Source organism: Thunnus albacares, chromosome 20 (genome assembly GCF_914725855.1).
Source record: "Thunnus albacares chromosome 20, fThuAlb1.1, whole genome shotgun sequence".
Taxonomy (NCBI): domain Eukaryota; kingdom Metazoa; phylum Chordata; class Actinopteri; order Scombriformes; family Scombridae; genus Thunnus; species Thunnus albacares.
In genome coordinates, this window is record NC_058125.1 from 197,389 (window position 1) to 217,408 (window position 20,020).

At 39.3% G+C, this 20,020-nt stretch overlaps 1 protein-coding gene across 3 annotated transcripts in view; it reads right to left on the reverse strand.

Annotated features, from left to right (window-relative positions):
* The window catches only part of ccdc57 (coiled-coil domain containing 57), a 130,212-nt gene extending 110,614 nt beyond the window's left edge, over window positions 1-19,598 (reverse strand). For 2 of the 3 annotated variants that reach the window (XM_044338726.1, XM_044338725.1), the window contains exons 1-7: window positions 19,391-19,598; window positions 15,133-15,296; window positions 9,911-10,033; window positions 7,312-7,414; window positions 4,763-4,864; window positions 4,499-4,656; window positions 4,333-4,407 (exon numbers count right to left, since the gene is read on the reverse strand). In XM_044338726.1, the coding sequence (XP_044194661.1) occupies window positions 4,333-4,407; window positions 4,499-4,656; window positions 4,763-4,864; window positions 7,312-7,414; window positions 9,911-10,033; window positions 15,133-15,278 (707 nt within the window). In that variant the 5' untranslated portion in view covers window positions 15,279-15,296; window positions 19,391-19,598. Of the gene's footprint in view, window positions 1-4,332; window positions 4,408-4,498; window positions 4,657-4,762; window positions 4,865-7,311; window positions 7,415-9,910; window positions 10,034-15,132; window positions 15,297-19,390 lie in introns of those variants that run through there. The other variant, XM_044338727.1, reaches the window with a different exon arrangement.
* Window positions 19,599-20,020: the final 422 nt, after the last annotated feature.

The following is a 20,020-nucleotide window of genomic DNA, read 5'->3' on the forward strand; positions in this document are numbered from 1 at the left end:
ATGTGTCGCCATGGCAACGGCTTTTGATCAAAACTCAAAAGCTAGTTAGCATCATCAGGGTCTTACAACTTAGCCAACCAAATTTTAGGTGGATCTGATTAAGCTGATAGGAGTAGTTAATAAAAAAAACTGGTGCTGATGACTTCCTGTTGCCAGAAGGTGGTGCTATGATTATGATTCAGTATTTCCCTGTACACGTCTTCAGACCAGGACTCTTATCAAGCATGTGAAATTTGGGAAGATCTGACAATGTGGAGTTGAGTTACAGTTTGTTTTTTCATGTCGACATGTTGAAATTCGCCATGTCACCACAGCAACTGCATTCAATGAAAACTCACAAGCTTCACAATATAGCATCATTAAGTTCTTAAGGCTTTTCTGACCAAAGTTGAGGTGGATCTGGTCAACCTCCTAGGCAGAGCTCATACAAGTACAGAACCTGGTACTTCCTGTTGCCAGTAGGGGACGCTATGACTATGACTCAATATTGATACATAGATGTGTTCAGGCTGAGACTCTTATCCAACATGAGAAATTTGGTGTAGGTCGGACAATGTACATTCAAGTTACAACAACTTCCTGTTCCATCTGTTTCATGGCAAAGCATTGAAGTTTGCCGAATCGCCACAGCAATGGCGTTCAATGAAAACTCAAGATTTTGATAACTTTTCATCATAAAGGTGTTTAGATGATACCAGCCAAATTTGACGTCAGTTGGGTTAAATCTCTAGGAGGAGTTCGTTAAAATACAACCCCTGCAAATTGCAAAAACTGCAAAAATTGCAAAGTAAATTCAAAATGGCTGACTTCCTGTTGGACTTAGGGTATGACTCCAAGAGGCTTTTTTGTAAGTCTGGAAATGTTTCATGTGCTACTGAATTTTGTTCACCTATGTCAAATTTAAAGATGGGAGCTTTGAATTTGAAATTTTCTAAGGGGCACTAGCCACTAGCCACTTTGCCACATCCATGCACAAAACCAATAAAACATACAATTTTTCACTACTTCTGACACATGTGCAAAGTTTTAGTAAAGGGGAATACAGATGGGAATTCAGGTACTCTATTGAACGTATATGCACCCCCAGGAAGTGATATTACCATAATAATATCATAATAATGGAAACAGAAGGTCTTTTGATTTGTGAGGGAGATTTAAATATTCAGTTACAACCAAAGTTAGACAGTTCCAGCAGAAAAACCCATAAAACAAAGTGAACACACTTTTTGAGGATGTTGGGCTAATTGAAATATGGAGAGACTTTTTCCCTAACAGAAGGGATTACACTTATTATTCTGGCCCCACTCCCTATATACAAGAATAGACTATTTCATAACATTCAGAAAAGATAAAGACAAAATATTGGGACGATAGACTTAAGTGACCATGTACTTATGTATTTATCTGTTGATTTTAACCTGCAACCAAAGAATACTACACGGAAACTAAATTCAAGTCTACTCAATGATTCCAACTTTAAGGCACAAATTAAAAAATAAATTAGTCTTTACTTAGAATTAAGTGATAATGGAGAGGTCTCACATCCCATTAGGAATACCCTAAAGGCTGTTTTAAGAGGGAAAATCGTGGCAATATTGTCACATAACAAAAAAAATAAGGAATAAAACATTAGAGGAATTACAAAACAAGCTGAAGGAAAACACAAACTGAGTTTGGCACAGGATACATTGGAGGAAATTAGAAAAATTAGGAATGAAATTAATAGTTTGGTTACACTAGAAATTAAGAAAAATAAAATGTTTCTGAAACAGAGACACTATGAGAGTGGATCTTAATCTAAAAAAATGTTGGCATGGAAACTGAAAAAAAGATGGTAGACAATGCAATTCATAGAACTAGGGATCCAAGAACAAAAGTGATAAAAAAATAAGTGAAATTCAGAAAGCTTTTGAAGCGTATTATGAAACTCTATCTTCCAAAGTTCCAGGGGGAAGCGTAACCTACCTGAATTCCCTAGAGTCACCCACAAAGGAAATGAAGAACAAAATAGAACTGGACTGTTGACATAACTGAAGGTGAATAAAAAAATGCAATTAGTTGGCTTAAATTAAACAAGTCACCAGGATCAGACAGTTATACAATAGAGTAGTATAAGGAATTTAAAAATGAACACCTGTTATACTCCCAACACTGAACTGGGCTTTAAAAATGATAAAATGGAATGTGGGTCTTTTAGACCAATATCTGTTCTTAATGTTGATTATAGATTATTTACTTCTATCACAGCCAGACATTTGGAAGAATTACTACCCACACTGATACATAAGATTCAGACAGGTTTTATACAACAACTCCAAACATAAGACAATATATGAAGGACACTACATATTATGGATCATATATAAAAAATATTGTTATATCATTATTATTAAATTGCTTTAAAACAGATGCTGAAAAGGCGTTTGATTCAGTTAATCAGAATTTTCTTTACAGGGCTCTACACACATTTTGTTTACATGAAACAGTTATTAAAACTATACAGTCATTATATGACTATCCCACTGCCAGATTAAAAGTCAATAGATGTCTATCAAATAGGTTGACCTGAGAAAGGGCTTCGAGACAGGGTTGTGAATGGTCACCACTACTCTTTGCACTATATCTAGAATCATTAGCTCAATATATTAGACAAAACAAAGATATCAGGGGAATTACTATTAAAGGGATGGGAAATAAAATGGTCTGTTACGCAGATGACATTTTGATCTATCTAGGGCAACCAACATACTCTTTACCTAAACTGATGCAATCATTTGAATATTATGGTCAATTATCAGGATACAAGATCAACCAGGAGAAATTGAAAGCAGGTACCCATTAACATAGCAAACAAAAATCTTTTAAATATTTGGGAATAACATACCAAAAGATCTTACAAAACTATCAGAATGCAACTATTTACCTATACATAAAAAATCAAGGAAGACAAAGCAAGATGGAACCGAATTCCTTTCTTTAGTTTTAGCTCAAGAATTGAATCTATTAAAATGTATATATTGTCCTAACTGTTATATCTATGTCAGACCCTACCAATAGAGATCAACCAAAAACAATTCAATGAATGGGACAAAATATTATCAAGGTATATTTGGCAAGGTAAAGGATCTAGAGTCCATCTCAAAACTTTACAATTAGCCAAAGAAAAAGGGGGATGGGGCCTACCTTCTCTTAGAGACTATTATTTTACAGCACAGATGACACAGTGATATACTAGTGCAACCCAGTGTATAATGCTCAATGGAAAAACATTGAAGAGAAAATACCTTCTATTCCCATACAGGCAATCTTAGCTGATAACAATCTACAGAGTTGCATAAATACTTCTGGGATTGCCCTGTTTTCAAAGACTATTGGAGAGGGATACACAATGCCCTACAAGATATTTTAAGTGTGTAATACCCCTAGAGAGTAAGATCATATATTTTGGGTATATATCTCATGAATGGCTGAAAAGAGACAAATATTTAATGAATATACTGCTGGTGGCTGGTAAAAAGATTCTTATCAGGAAATGGTCATCACAGGAGAGTCCAACATTAAATGCATGGATGGACATTACAATGGACATTTGCAAAATGGAGAAGATAAAAGCATTTGTCAATCATAAATTGGAAGAATTTGCTTCACAACTGGATTAATTATGTAACACCCCATAGACCTGATTTTATTTTCACAAATCAATGATTATGTTGTAAAGGAAAGATCACTGCCTGATTGTACAGTTTTCTTTTTTTCTGTTTTTTCTGTACAAACATGAACATGAATATATGATATATACATACAGTATCTGAAATACCTCTCATGGAAATATTTGTTTGATGCTGAATGCCAATAAAAAGAAATTACAAAAAAGAAAAAAAATGCAGAGCTCCAGGCAACTCTTTGGCCAGACTCTTAAAATGATAATACTGTTTTGGACAGAGACACAGGGAAGGACTGGTGGGAATGGACGGTCTTGAGGGAGTAAATAGCGGAGAAAGAAGTTTTAATTGATTTTCAGTGTGTCAGTAGCCAACATGCCTGTTGATTTGCATAACTATACAGAATAATTCATTATAAACAACAAGGTGGATGTGCATATAAGCACAGAGGTTTATGTGGTTATTTTGTAACAGTCTGGTACTGGTTGCAAAAAAAATTTAACCAGGGGATCTGGCTTGCATAATTGTGCCTTGACAACGTGCAACATCATTCAAATACCACCAAGATTTCAGTGTGCTACTGAACTGGCATCGCCACGCCCTCCACTGTGCCTCTCCTCCCAGCTGGCTCTGACTGCCTGACTGAGAGTTTGTGTTATAAATGACTCACTTCTTAATGCAGTCATCCTCCTCCTTCTTCAACTTAGTCTCCATCCATTCCACCTTCTCCTCAAGTTCCTTTATCCTAAGGCAGAGGAGTCAAAAACTTAACCACACAATGACTCACATATATATATATATATACACACACACACACACACAGTACAGCAGCATACCTATAGTCTTTGACAGCGGTGAGGTCTTTGATCACCCAGTCTTTGTGTTGCAGCTGGGTTTGTATCTTTTGACAGAACTCCTTAGATGTTTTGAGAGCCTCTGTGGCTTGGAACAGAGCCTGACGGTGAATTTCAGTTTCTTTTGAAAGCAGCTTCATCTGGACAAGGACACACAACACACCCATGCAGCAACAAATGATGATGAACATTCAGCATGAAGGAGTAGCCATGGGAAGAAACTACTGATTGTAATCATTTCTTCACCTTGAGATCATAAGACAGCACCACAGCACGCATCTCATCCATTTTCAAGTTGAACTCATGTTCCTGCTGTCTGAGCTCACTTTCAAAAGCTGCTGTCATCTCCTGTTGGCCAGAGGAGGGTGATTACAGATGTTGTGTGTAGAATTTTAACAATATTACATGTATCATGATATAGAGGCATAGTAGCTATAAACAAACACAACACAGTAGTACAGAACATTTCAATCCCTACCAGCCTCTACACCATATTTTGTATTATGTGGTACCAATTCAAACTGTGCTTGGATGCAAAACAGTACAAACTTAAATTAATTTACAGCACAAATCAAGAAGTCATTGCTCTCTAGAATAAACACTGTCCAAGTGACAAACCAAGAGTGGATGGAGTGAAGGTAAGCCAAACAGAGGAAGTAACAATCCTCTGTATCAGGAAGTAACAGATTTAAAGAGAAATGAATAACACCCGCACTAACACTGTCACAGGCATGACACTAAATCTACAGCACTTTCACTTGTTTTCCAAGTGGCAAGTTGTTAAAGTTAATTTGACTATAGATACCATCTTCAATTTGCCAACAAAACAAAATCAGAAATATTGGAAAGTAGAATGAAATATTTCTTTGGGCTGAAGGATAATGGATAAAGATGGTCACAGGATGGTCACATATGAGCATAGTTTCATCTGCTGCATATCTAAACCACCTTTCACAATGATATGCTGAGCCAGTTCTGGCTTTTTGTAATTTCATTACATATCGCTAACATTTATACAATTGTATGTAACCATTTACCTGACCAAAAAAAGAGGAAGATAGGTGAGTGAAGAAGGGGAGAGAGAAAGAAAGGGTGATGAGAGGGAATGGAGTGGTTGAACAAGAGAGCGAGTGTACAAGAGACTATGAGATTCAGTGTGATTCTGAGGTAGTAGTAATATGAATGGAAAAAAGTAGAGATACAAATTTTGAAACAATGGGTAGGAAAAAACTAATACTACCATTAAAACAATGCATTTTGGGGAAATAAAGATTTTAATCCATGTTTTGACTTTCAGTTGTCACTGCAATTATAATATTCTTCTAAAAAGACAATAGAATTTAACATTAATATGCAATGATACAGTGTCATTGTATCATATCAGTTTCATTGTAGATTCATTTTTTGGTTGAGGAGCCCATGACTTGTTATTTGATGAGTGTCAGATAAACAGCAGATTCCCTTCTCAGAGCCAACACTAGCTTACAAAGTTCCTCCTATCACTCAGTGTTAGCACCTGCTCATCTTACCTGACAGACAGATATTTGGGACACAGACATATACGTACAGTACTTGGACATACAAAGCCAGCCAATTCAGTGTAAGTGTTAGAGATAGAGTGCTCTTTTGTCTGAGTTCATCCTAAAGGTCTGCTGCTGATCCTCTCTGAATGTCTGGCTGCTCTAGCAGTTATTTCAGTCCTGCACTGTACAGAGTCAACTGAGAGGGGTTGTAACACAAGAGGTAGAGCACATTACTGTGTAGAGTTGCTTTGAGGCATAGCTGTGCATGTGTGGCAGTAGCCCAATGTGTTTTACAGTGTGTCATATTATATATATATATACACACATATATATATATACACACATGGGGGAGCGAGCAAAGGTCATTATATTTTTAATCATAACAGTGAACAAAAAATATCAATGTTATGACACATACAGTATATAAAGAGATCAGAGAAAAAGAGTTTCAGACCTTCAGTGAGAGAACATTTTGTGAACTGAGCTCTTTCAGGCAACAAGTGAATGCAGGCAAGTGAGATCTTTATGGGAATAAAGTGTATGTGTGTGTGTGCGTGCATGTGTGTGCAACAGAGAGCCCTTTAATTCAAAACCCTACCCAAACTGTACACCACCTATCCATTTACCAGACAGCCACCACCCAAACTGTACACCACCTATCCAGTTACCGGACACCCAGCATCCAAACCGTACACCACCTATTCAGTTACCAGAAACCCAGCATCCAAACCCTACACCACCTATCCAGTTACAAGACACACAGCATCCAAACCGTACACCACCTATGCAGTTACCAGACACCACCTATCTAGTCATCCTGCGCTGCCACCCAACTGGACATCGCGCACCACCCAGTCGGCAAGTCGATGAGACTTAACTTTCTTGACTATATCTCCTGATTTCTGTCTTTTGTTATTATTCAGTATGCACACATCAACTTCAGGTTTTGGGATTAAGCTATCCAGCTGCGTAGCATGCAATGTTGAATTGGACATCACGAGCTGTCGACTGGGTGGCGCGCAATGTACAGTTGGGTTGTTCTGCGCTGTAGACTGGGTCACGTGCAATGTCCACTGGGCGGCAGCGCAGGATGACTGGATAGGTGGTGTACGATTTGGATGCTGGGTGTCCAGTAACTGGATAGGTAGTGTCTGGTAACTGGATAGGTGGCATACAGTTTGAATGCTGGGTGTCCGGTAACTGGATAGGTGGTGTACAATTTGGGTAGGGTTTTGAATTGTAGCGCTCTTCATAGTGCGCGTGCGTGTTTACCTGTCTTTGTAGTGTCAGCTGTCCTTCCAACTCTTGTATCCTGCGTTGCAAATCCCATTTCATTCTCTCATACTCCTCCATTTGCTTTTGAATATCACTAGAGCTGCCATCCAGCCAGACACAGACACACACACACACAAAAAGGTCATTGAATGGTAAATGGATAAATGGACTGTACTTGTATAGCTCCTTTCTAGTCTTCTGACCACTCAAAGCGCTTTTACACTACGTGTCACATTCACCCATTCACACACATTCATACGCTGAATGGGTACAGAGGCTACCATGCAACCTGCCCATCAGAGGAAACTAACCATTCACACATTCATACACTAATGGCACAGCCATCAGGAGCAATTTGGGATTCAGTTTCTTGCCAAAGGACACTTTGACATGCAGACTGGAGGAACCGGGAATCAAACCGCCGATCTTCCGATTAGTGAACGACCTGCTCTACCTCCTGAGCCACAGCCACCCCAGCGAGATCTCTCATTCTTGAGAGATCTGATTAAAATCACACGTCTGAATGCTACATCTTTTATTCAGAGGCCTAACATTCATAATAAGCTCTGACCAATTATTCACACCCAGACATTAACTTGTAATCACTCTCTACCTAATGGTTCAGTACAACCAAATTACAATGTTGTTACAATGTTGCAATTTCATTTGGCAGACGCTTTTATCCAAAGCGACATACACATGACAGTTAATACAACACAAGCAATGATCTAGTCAGGAGAGAACAACGTGAATAAGAGCCATAAAGCTAAGTAAAAGTCCAGTAGAATACCGGTGCCAATGGGCAGTGCATAGAGGCTTTGCATAAAGTGCATAGGAGCGGATAATCTTTTTTTTTTAAATATACATCAATCAGGTCCGGAGGAGTTTTCTTAAAGATTAGGAGGGAATCTGCGGATCGAATGGAGTTTGGTAACTCGTTCCACCACTGGGGAACTACAGAAGAGAAGAGTCTGGCTAGCGACTTAGGGCCCTGTTGTGGTGGTAGTACCAGGCACCTTTCATTGGCAGAGCTTAGTGAGTTCAGGTAGGCAGGAGCCATTTTCGTTGCTGTTTTGTAAGTAAGTGTCAAGGTTTTGAATTTGATGTGCGCAGCAACTGGGAGCCAGTGGACGGATATGTACAGTGGAGTGGCATTTGCTGTTTTGGGCTGGTTGAAGACCAGACGTGCCACTGCATTCTGGATCATCTGCAGAGTTTTGAACGTGTATGCAGGGAGTCCGGCCAGTATTTGAACAGAACTGTGGAAGCATGTCCCATGCCATCATTTGATTGACAAATGACGACTGATCATGCAAGAGATGTACTACAACGTCTGTGGTGGATTACTGACTGGAAAACGTCAATGTCGTATAGCTTATGAACATTTTTTTTGCTATCATTGCTATATACCATTAGCAATTTACAAAACCTTACAGTCTATAGTCTGTTACTGAGGATGCTGTGTATCCAATGGATGAGAATTGTGGTGAGGTGATGGAGCTTCCTTATCATCTGAAAGCATTGGATTATGTTGAATGCAGAACTGAAGTCAAGGAGAGAATCAAAGTTGCCCGGTAATTCTAGATGTTGCAGCATCCTCAGTTCCCCTTTTGGCCTTGTAGGAAAACAGACAGACAGCTGGCATGATGGTGTTCAGTAACAGCTTTTCCAGGCACCTCATAATTACTGAGGTAAGTGCAACTGGCCAGTAGTGATTGAGTTCTGAGGGTCGGGATTTCTTTGGCACGAGGATGATGGTGGATGTTTTCCAGTGTGGGAACTGTTGAGGTCCTGTAAAATTCATAGAAGAGTGAACGAAACACAGGAGAGAGCTCCATGGCACAGTCCCTAAGCACCTTTGAGGGATGCCTTCAGGTCCAGGTGCAAGGTATGCTGATTCTAGGACAGATAGAGCTCTCAGCAGCTCTTCACACAGTTACGGGTATCAAAGCGGGCACAGACAGTGTTTAGGTCTTTAGCGAAAGTGACAAGGTCAGTTATTGTGAAGAGGGCAGGTCGTGGATCACATCAAGTGAGGGGTCTTAACAGTTTAACTTTGTATCTGAGTTTTGCCGGTGACAAATTCATTTTAAAGAGTAGCGAAAGCACACCGCATTTATGTCCTCCCCCTACATGTTGGCCCTGAACCCAGCTCAATTCTACCTGTTGTGCCTGCAGCATTTCTACACAATGGCCAGGCCAGTGTCTTGCATGATAACAATGCTACCATCACTGTGTGTGCGTGGATGAATGAGCCACACTGGAAAGTGCTATATACTTCTAAGGTTGAAAAGAAGTAGCTGCAGTCAATTTAATATTTTGTTTCAAACAACAAGGTGAAAAGTAACATAACTTTAAATTCGTATCTTCCTGGTATCTTTGAACAATTTGAATGCATAAGGTAGTTTTTTGTTTTGGTCTATGGCCTTCATCTGAGTCATTCATCATCCTGAAGAATTGACTGTGAATGCATGCATAATGCTTTTGTATATTTTTCCTCTGGTGTACATTTGTTTCTCATATTCTTTAATTCACATGCACATTAACTATACTCTCCATGACTTTGGATTGAAGAGGTTCATATGAATTGTTCTACCTGTTGTGCTCCACGGTCAGAGCTCTGTCAGTTATGACATCATATCTCTCCAGCTCTCTGTCTCGTTCATCCAGGATGGTCAAGTTAAACTGGAAAGCTTCCCTCAGCTGCTGGTAGTGTTTCCTGGAAAAAATAAGACATTACAAAATAATTAATTGGTTATCACTTATGCATAACATAAACATTTTTGATAAGAATCTCATAAATTTGGTAATTAATGAATTGTGACCAAGATATGCAGTGAGCAGGAAATAAACTGTCAGTGCTCTCTGTTGGACAAACTACAGCATATAATGGAAACACTATTGCTAAATAACCTCCACCATACAGTATTGTCAGCATTTTGTGTTATTTATAGGTGGCCTTACAGTATATGCAGATAATGATATATCTTCTGATTAGCTTTTAAAATAACACCGCCTAATGCATTGGCTGTGATTAACAGTAATTAACATTATGGTCCTATCACATACAACTAATGGACCAGTAAAAATTACTTAAAGGTTCTTTTCAACGAAATTACAAAAAAAAATGTTTTTTTGTTTTTTTTTACATATTTACCGATGACATATTTTGTAGTGGTATCCTTCTTGTCAGATATTTTTGTTTTTATTTGTCCAGACTGTGAGATATCTGTCTTAACATTGCTGCCTCTGCTCCAATACAATGGAGGTGGATGGAATGTAGTTTGTGGTGCTCACTGCATTGAACTATGACATTTAAACATTTCAACAGCAACGTGTCTTTCCAGACACAATGTCCTGGTTATTCCTGATAATCCACAGACCTCCATTGTATTGGGTTGGAGGCACATAGCTTTGGCAGATATTTCAAAACCTGTGCAAATAAGACAAAAACTGTTTGCATGGATAGATACTATAGGTGAGGAAATATGTTCTTTTGGAACTTGGCTCAACCCTTTAAGAGTTCAAATGTTCAAACTGAAGTCATGTCATGAATATCATTTCTCTTTTCTTGAGTCTTCATTACTCAGCTTTTCCACATTTGGGCAGGCAAGGGAATTATATTTATATTGCACGTTTCATTACAAGAAAACTCAATGTGCTTTACATTAAATGCATAAATCAACAAATAATATGTACAAAAGAATATCAGAATCAGCTTTACTGGCCAAGTATGTTTACGCATACAAAGAATTTGACTCAAGTTTCTAGTGCCTCTCAATGTGCTCACACACAACAATGTTCAGGAAGATACACATGGACATGCAGCCAAAACAAGGAAAACAAAGCTGAACAAAGAAACGTAAACATAAACATATGACTATTATGTATAATCAAACAGGTATGAAAATAGATATATACATATAGAGATAATAAATAGACAACAACATACAATGTCTATATTGTATGTACGATATACAGGTCAAACTGTTTCTAGGACATAAGTAGAGCAAAGGTGTGTAAGAGTGCAAGGAGTGCTGAATAAATACTGAATGGGTGATGTAATTAAGCTTTTAGTGCAAGTTCAAGCAGGAAGACAACTGTCAGCCTATTTCATCATCACACTGAGCTCCACCTTTCACGTATTATTCAATTATTTCACTGGACTCTGTGTGCATACTTTCCTATCATCCAGTGATCATCTTAGCTGAAGAACATTTAAACCACCTTACCTGTCTTGTCTCTTTCTGCTGCCACTGCAGTCTATGCTGCATCTGACCCTCACCACCCTCTACCACTCCACTGCCACCAGGGTCAAGGCCCTGTCTGTGGCTCCCCTGAGGGGGATCTCAGATTGGATGTTATTTATAGGGCTCCATTCCTATATATATATATATATATATACTATATCCATTTAATTGATAGGGTCAATGCCAAAGACCGTCAAATAAAACTTTTGAGGTCATGTCAGTATATGCATGTGCACACATCTGTGTACAGTACATACAGCCAGCTTAAATATACAGTATATATGACAGTGATGAATGACTGATTTAAATGTTAGTAAGTGTGACAGCAAGAGGGAAGAAGCAGTTCCTTTGTCTGGTAGTTTTTGCATACAGTGTTCTGTAGCACCTACTAGAGGGGAGAAGTTAGAAAAGGTTATGTCCAGGATGTGGGGGGTCTGCAGTGATTTTCTCTGCCCATTTCTTGACTTTGGATGTGTACAGATCCTGGATAGTGGGCAGGTCAGCATCAATGGTCTTTTCTGCAGACCCGACTGTCCGTTGTTCGCTGCAGTGTAGAACTGGATCAGCAGCTCCTGAGGCAGGTTGTACTTCCTGAGCTGGCGCAAATTCCACTGTCACCTCCACAGTTTTAAATGTGTTCAGCTTCAGGTTGTTGTGACTGCAACAAAGGGCTAGCTGTTCAACCACTGACAACCAATGACTGCTGTGTCATCTGCAAATTTCAGGAGTTGAATGGACGGACCTCCTGAGGTGCAGTCATTGGTGTAGAGGGAGAACAGCAATGGGGAGAGCACACATCCCTGAGGGGCACCAGCACTGACTGTCCAGGTGCTGGATGTGATTTTCCCAGCCTCACCTGCTGTTTCCTGTCTGTCAGGAAGTTTGTGATCCACAGATGGGTGCAGTGAGCTGGGTGAGTTTGGTGAGGAGGACTTCTGGGATGATGGTGTTCAACACTGAGCGTAAGTACATAAACAGGATCCTTGTGTATGTCCCTGGGGAGTTGAGGTGTTGTAGGATGTACACAGTCAACATGTGTCCCTCTCAACCCAACCGGTCAAGGCAGATGGCCGCCCACCAAGAGCTGGGTTCTGCTTGAGGTTTCTTCCCGTCAAAGGGGAAAAACAAATTGAAAATTGAATTGAATTGATGTTGACTGCGTCATTTAGTGACCTGTTGGCCCGGTAGGCAAACTCCAGGAGGTCCAGCAATGGGCCTGTGATGTCATTAAGGAAGGTGACCACCAGTCTCTCTAAGTGACCACAGACGTCAGGGCGACAGGCCTGTAGTCATTCAGTCCTGTGATGGAGGATTTCTTTGGGACCAGTGGTGATTACAGGGGGTGCAGTTGATTGTGTGATGTCTGAGTTGAAGGTCATGAGGGGTGTGAACGTGGATTTATCAAACCTGCAGTAAGACACATTCAGGTCGCCGGCCAGCTGATGGTTCTCCACAGTTATGGGGGACCCTCACCTGTAGTTGGTGATGCCCTGCAGGCCTCTCCACGCTGATGCAGGGTTGTTACCTGGTTAGCTAGCTAGTGTAGCTAATCTTTGCTACTTTGATCTCCTTTGTCAGTGTGTTTCTGGCCTGGTTGTACAGGATCCTGTCGCCACTTCTGTAGGCCTTCTCCTTGGCCTGAGTTTTGCTGTAAACCAGGGTTTGATGTTGTTGAGGGTGCAGAAAGTTTTAGGTGGCACATACATGTCCTCACAAAAGCTGATATACAATGACAGTGTCAGTGAGTTCATCCAGGTCTGTAGATGCAGCCTCAAAAACATTCCAATTAGTGCTGTCAAAGCAGGCTTGTAGCTCCAGCTTTGACTTGTTGACCATCTCCTCACAGTCTTGACCACAGGCTTTGCACAATTTAGTTTCTGCATGTAATTTGGGAGAAGATGAAGCAGACAGCGATCAGGGAGTCACAAAGCTGCATGGGGAACAGAGCAATAGACATCCTTTAATATATATATGGTATAGCAGTGTATTTTTGTCCCTGGTGGGACACTTGATATGCTGTCTGTATTTGGGCAGTTCATGGCTGAGGTGTGCTTGTTTGTGCTCCATGGAAGTTATCCGGTCAGCAAGGAGTTGTAAGGCCTCACTAACACAGGCCTAAGATGGGATGTAAACACCAATCAGTATAAAGGAGGAAAACTCCTGTGATGAACAAAATGGTTTGTATTTGATGAAAATAGTCTATAGGTGAGGAGTGCATATTTTCCTTAACACTGTGACATCTATACACCAACCTTGATCTCTGTGGAAGCAAATTCCACCTCCCCTCATTTTTCCTGTTAACTCCATTACATGGTCCACTCTGTGAAGCAGAAGCCTCGCAGATGTAGAATACTATCAGGGATGGACTCACCGCTGCATTCTGAAAAGTCTCTGTTCATTCTGTTAATGAGCAGCAGATTGTCCATTTTGTTGGGCAGAGAGCGGACCTTCACCAGATGTATTGATGGGAGCAGTGTTCGAAACCTCGCTGTCGTAGCTTAACCAGCGCTCCAGCACTCCTGTGCACTTCCTTTGCCTGCCTCTCCTGCTAAGTACAATAGAGAGCTGCTGCTCCTCTGACTAGAATGTCTGAAAAAGTATCTGGGTGTGTGAAAAAGCTTGTTGGAGTGAACTGTGCAAGAGTGCTGAAGACTGTACAAGTAAACAAAAATAGAAAAAGCACCAGACAGCGCAATATGGAGGCAGCCATCCGCGGCACCATCTTGGATGCCATGTTGTAAGAAAAAGAAAAAAAAATAGGTAAAAGAAAAACAAGAGAGAGAAGAAAAAAACAGGACTGCCCAAGACAGTAAAGAACCTCACAGACATAAATCACAGACACACATACAGAATTAATCAGAAGCCTGGGCAAACAGAGAATGCATGACTGAAGACATGTTGGACAGCGAACTAGGTCTGGAAAAATTAATAGATTGGTTCACTGGCAGAAAATGTATCATTGACTATTTTGATTATCAATCAATATAAAGTATTTTATTAATCAAAAATATTTCTAAATGTGATGATTTATTGTTTTTCTCTGTTTTAGATAATTGTAAACTGAATATATTTGGGTTTTAGAATGCTGGTCAGGCATAAAATAAAATTTGAATACATTGCATTGAGCTCTGGGAAATCGTGGTGGACATTATTCACTATTTTCTGATATTTTATATACTAAGAGATGAATTGATTAACTGAAAAAACCCAAAACAAATTAAGTGATAGTGAAATAACAGGGTTACCTTAAAACCTTACATCAAACCAAACATTGTCATGTGACAGACAATCAAGAATTCTGCAAGTAACTGCCTTGCCTCTGAATTTCACTACTCTCTGAATAGAAAATGACTTAAATAAAAATGTATTATTTTGTTAGATACACTCCAATTAGCCACATGTATTTCTTTGTTGGTGACATCACTCTTGTATGAAGTCAGTGATCTGGGTCCACTGGCAAACCCTAAATTCTTAAAAGCTAAAAGCTAAAAGCTGAGCTGCATAGGTAACTTTTCAAGCAGTTCACATTTACTGTTTTTCTGATGTGAGGTGGATGTAAACGTGGTACCTGAGAGAGAGGCACTCTTCCTTGGCCTTTTTGAGGGCACTCTCTAGTTCATGAACCCTTATAGTCTGGAGCTCCTTCCACTCTCTCTCTTTATTGGCCACCTCGGCCTCCAGGCCTCCCAGTCCACGGTCCCATTCTGACTGCATGCTTCAAGTGGGATACACCTAGGAGTCACAATATCATGCATTACGAAACACATAGTATCAATGCTAATAGCTGGTTCCCTGTAGAGGTGCTAACATCCACTTTGTGGAGACCCAACAATTCCCAACAATGCATGGGATCCGTAAGGAACAAATTATGTTGTGTACACGTTTTGGGCAGCTGCCCAGCATCTAAAGCTTTTATAAAATAGGCCCCAATAACTTTCAGGTCACTGCTTGTTTTGTAAACATTCAGCCAAATGATCTGTGAGAAACTGTTAATAAACTTGTCAATACATACACCAAAATATGTTAAAATCATGGCAGACATAGAATTAAGTGCTTTATGGAAGTTCTGTGTTCTGTCCTGTCCTGTGTTCTTTTCAAAATTCTTTTTATTATGAATAATTACACATTTACTTGTCTTAAATAATTACAACAAAACAAGATGAGTATACATATCAAAAATAAAAATACAATTGATAAATACACATAAAAAGAAAGACATAAGCAAATATAAACACAAATAAATATTTATAATAAATGTTTTATTGTAGTTTTTCAACAATCAAATTTTCAGTAATTAAGTGAAATGGACACCTAATGAGGAACATTCTGGTTCGATTTGGTTTATGAAGATGTACATACTAATATATAGACCAACTGTGTAGATATTCAGAAAATGTTTATACACGTACATACAGTGTAAAATCTGGACTGACAGTCGCTCAGACTCTAATCACAACTGACATTTCAGGGTCACTTAAGGAAGACAATCCAGTAGTCGTGATTTTTTGTACAAGATTTTAACATTCAATAATTAAATTTTATCATTCTGAATAGATATATCTTCATGTTGTGCTTTAACATACCAAGGCTTCTTCAACAAGGCAATAAGATCTACAATTGCACTTTAAGGGGATATCGGATGTCCACCCAATACACTGTATCCTGTAATGGTTAATAATTATTAACCATCACATTTTTGGTTTACTAAATTTCTTGAAAACTATGTAGCCACAGTTGTGGCAATAGCTTTATGAAGTTTGGCTGTTTTGGAGTGTTCCAAAATTAGAATGTCATGATAATTATAAAGCTACGTTTTTTGCAGCTAATTCTGATATCAAGATCCAAAAAAGATTTGTTTTTGTAAGTTACTTAATCTTTTAGTTGTGTTGTCAAGAAGTAGTAAAGCTGGACTGTTTTTCTTCAGTCGACTTTTCTCAACTAACTTCAATGATTTGTTCAGCTAAACCATCAACCTGTCTCTTAGACCGCATCCCAACTAGGTTGCTTAAGGAAGCCTTACCCTTAGTTAGCACTTTAGCACTCTTTACGAGATATGATCAATCTGTCTTTAGTAACAGGCTATGTACCACAGTCTTTTAAAGTAGCTGTAATTAAACCTCTTCTTAAGAAGCCTACTCTTGATTCAGGCATTTTAGCCAATTATAGACCCATATCTAACCTTCCATTTCTCTCTAAGATCCTTGAGAAAGCAGTCTCTAATCAGTTATGTGACTTTCTACATAACAATAGTTTATTTGAGGATTTTCAGTCAGGATTTAGAGCGCATCATAGCACAGAGACAGAACTGGTGAAAGTCACAAATGACCTCCTAACTGCATTGGACAAAGGATTTGTCTCCATACTTGTCCTGTTAGATCTTAGTGCCGCATTTGACACAATTGACCATCAAATCCTATTGCAGAGACTGGAACATTTAATTGGCATTAAAGGAACTGTATTAAGCTGGTTCAAGTGCTATTTATCAGACCAATTTCAGTTTGTACATGTTAATGATGAATCCTCCATGAAGGCAAAAGTTAGACACAGAGTTCCACAAGGTTCTGTACTTGGACCAATACTATTCACCTTGTATATGCTTCCTTAAGGTAATATTATTAGGAAACACGCCATAAATTTTCATTGTTATGCAGATGATACCCAATTATATTTATCAATGAAGCCAGATGAAACCAATCAGTTAAACAAACTCCAAGCATGCCTTAAGGACATAAAAACCTGGATGACGTGCAATTTTCTACTACTAAACTCAGATAAAACTGAAGTTATTGTGCTTGGTCCTAAACACCTTAGAAACACATTATCTAATGATATAGCTACTCTGGATGGCATTACCCTAGCCTGCAGCACCACCGTAAGGAATCTGGAATCTTTGATCAGGATATGTCCTTTAACTCCCACATAAAACAAATTTCAACGACTGCCTTTTTTCACTTACGTAATATCGCAAAAATCAGGCACATCCTGTCCCAAAAAGATGCAGAAAAACTAGTCCACGCATTTGTTACTTCTAGGCTGGATTATTGCAATTCCTTATTATCAGGCTGCCCTAACAAGTCTCTAAAGACTCTCCAGTCGGTCCAGAATGCAGCTGCACGTTTACTAACAAAAACTAGAAAAAGAGATCACATTTCTCCCATTTTAGTTTCGCTACATTGGCTTCCTGTAAAATCTAGAATAGAATTTAAAATCCTTCTCCTAACTCCTAAAGCCCTTAATGGTCAGGCACCATCATATCTTGAAGAGCTCATAGTATCGTATTATCCCACTAGAACACTGTGCTCCCAGAATGCAGGCTTACTGGTGGTTCCTACGGTCTTTAAAAGTAGAATGGGAGGCAGAGCCTTCAGCTATCAGGCTCCTCTCCTGTGTAACCATCTTCCAGATTTGATCCATGGGGCAGACACCTTCTCTTAAGAGTAGGCTTAAAACTTTCCTTTTTGATAAAGTTTATAGTTAGGGCCGACCAGGCTCACCTTGGATCAGCCCTTAGTTATGCTGCTATAGGCCTAGACTGCTGGGGGACTTCCCATGATGCACTGAGCTCCTCTCTCCTCCTCCTCCTCTCCATCTGTATGCATTCATGTAACATCAATGCATGTTACTAACTTGGCTTCTTCCCCGGAGTTTTTTGTGCTTTCTCATCTCGCAGGAAACCCTGGGTTGCAGGCCAAGCCTTTGCGGTCCTTCACATTCTGTCCCCCCCTCCCCCTCCCCCCTCTTTCTTTCTCTCTCTCAACCCAATCAGTCAAAGCAGATGGCCGCCCACCAAGAGCCGGGTTCTGCTTGAGGTTTCTACCTGTTAAAGGGGAGTTTTTCCTTACCACTGTTGCCAGGTGCTTGCTCATGGGGGAATTGTTGGGTCTCTGTAAATTAAAGAGTACGGTCTTGACCTGTTCTATGTGAAAAGTTTCTATTCCATATTGGAAAATGTTTATGAAATCTGGAGTTAATACCATAATAGATATTTCCATATACTGTATCTACTGAGTTTAAAATAATGGAGCTTCAGTGGACAGAAAGATGCTTTGGTTTGGCCCCTGACAATAGAAGACGGCCCTTTTTTTATTTCTCTGAAAAGTACCAGTATGAAGGGAGTAATAGATTGTAGAAGAATGGGGCCAGTCAGCTACTAAAAGTTCTGGAAGCAAGCCATCAAAACCTGGTGATTTTTATTTCTGCATAGACTTAGCAGCTAGTTTCAGTTCAGCCAGAGGAAGTGGGGCAATTCCTCTTCCTCTTTAAAGACAAGGAAGGCAAATCAAATGCACTGAGAAATTGTATAACGTTTCTGTTACTCAAATATTATTTGAGATGCATAGTGACGGGAATAATATTCAGTGAATACATTTGAATACGTTTAAACAGGTGAACAGCATATTTATTTTCTATTCATCCAATTACATTTCATCTATTTGTCTAAACTAAATAAAGTTGAAAGAGTTTCAGAATCAAAGAGTTTCATAGCTGAAAGGGTTATAATAATAATAATAACAATAATAATAATAATAATAACATTTGTGCTTTAGAATTGTTTTAGAGTGGTGAGAATTTTCAAGAAAAAGAAGCATAAAAAATAGACGACTCTCAAATAAAGCATTTTACAGTTTCCCAGAGTGAATGTCGGTGCCCAGTGTAACTTAGTAGGCTGCAATACGAAGGAGTCCTTTGTTCACACAAGGACTCCGGGGGCTTCATGAAAATTACTGGTGCAAAGTAACGCTGGGCGGTCTCGGGTCCCACCTGACAAACACATGCACACACACACGCGAGCACACACAAAATTAACACGCATTTTGTAAGCCTACCATGACACAGTGGCTTTAGCACTCGGCGGGCATCCGCAGTCAATTAAGTCTTCATAGTTCACAGTCAACACGACATCTTGCGATAAAACAACAAACTATTTAACATTTAGCAAATAATACCATGACACGAGTTACATTCCTTGTTAACAAAAACTTGGCTCGGTCCCCCGTGATGCAAATGGTTTCCAAAGCAACCGCACGTCTGTCAAATTGTTCCCCAGCTACAATGATACAAAATGGTTCCTGGTCCTACTGCATTCAAATAAAAAATTGCAGTTTATTAAATAATAGCCTATCTACTTTGTTCTATTTTATCTTAGACCACCATTAGAATCATGCAGAACTACTGCAAGATAGAGAGAGCAGAGAGCACAGTACAGTTTGTGACTGTCTTAATCATAATTCATAGTTTAGGCTATTTAAATTGATAATAATGGGGTGTAAACATTGAGCAAGAACTGGCACCCACCAGGATCAATGTCACATACCTCTTCCTAATACATTATCAAACTGACTGATTTGTTTGTCGCATGACGGCCTATTGCTTCCGTTTTTCCTTTATGAGCTGCCAGTTTTGTTGCTAAATCAAATTAGATGCAACCGGCGAAACGCAGATAAATTAGACAGTGG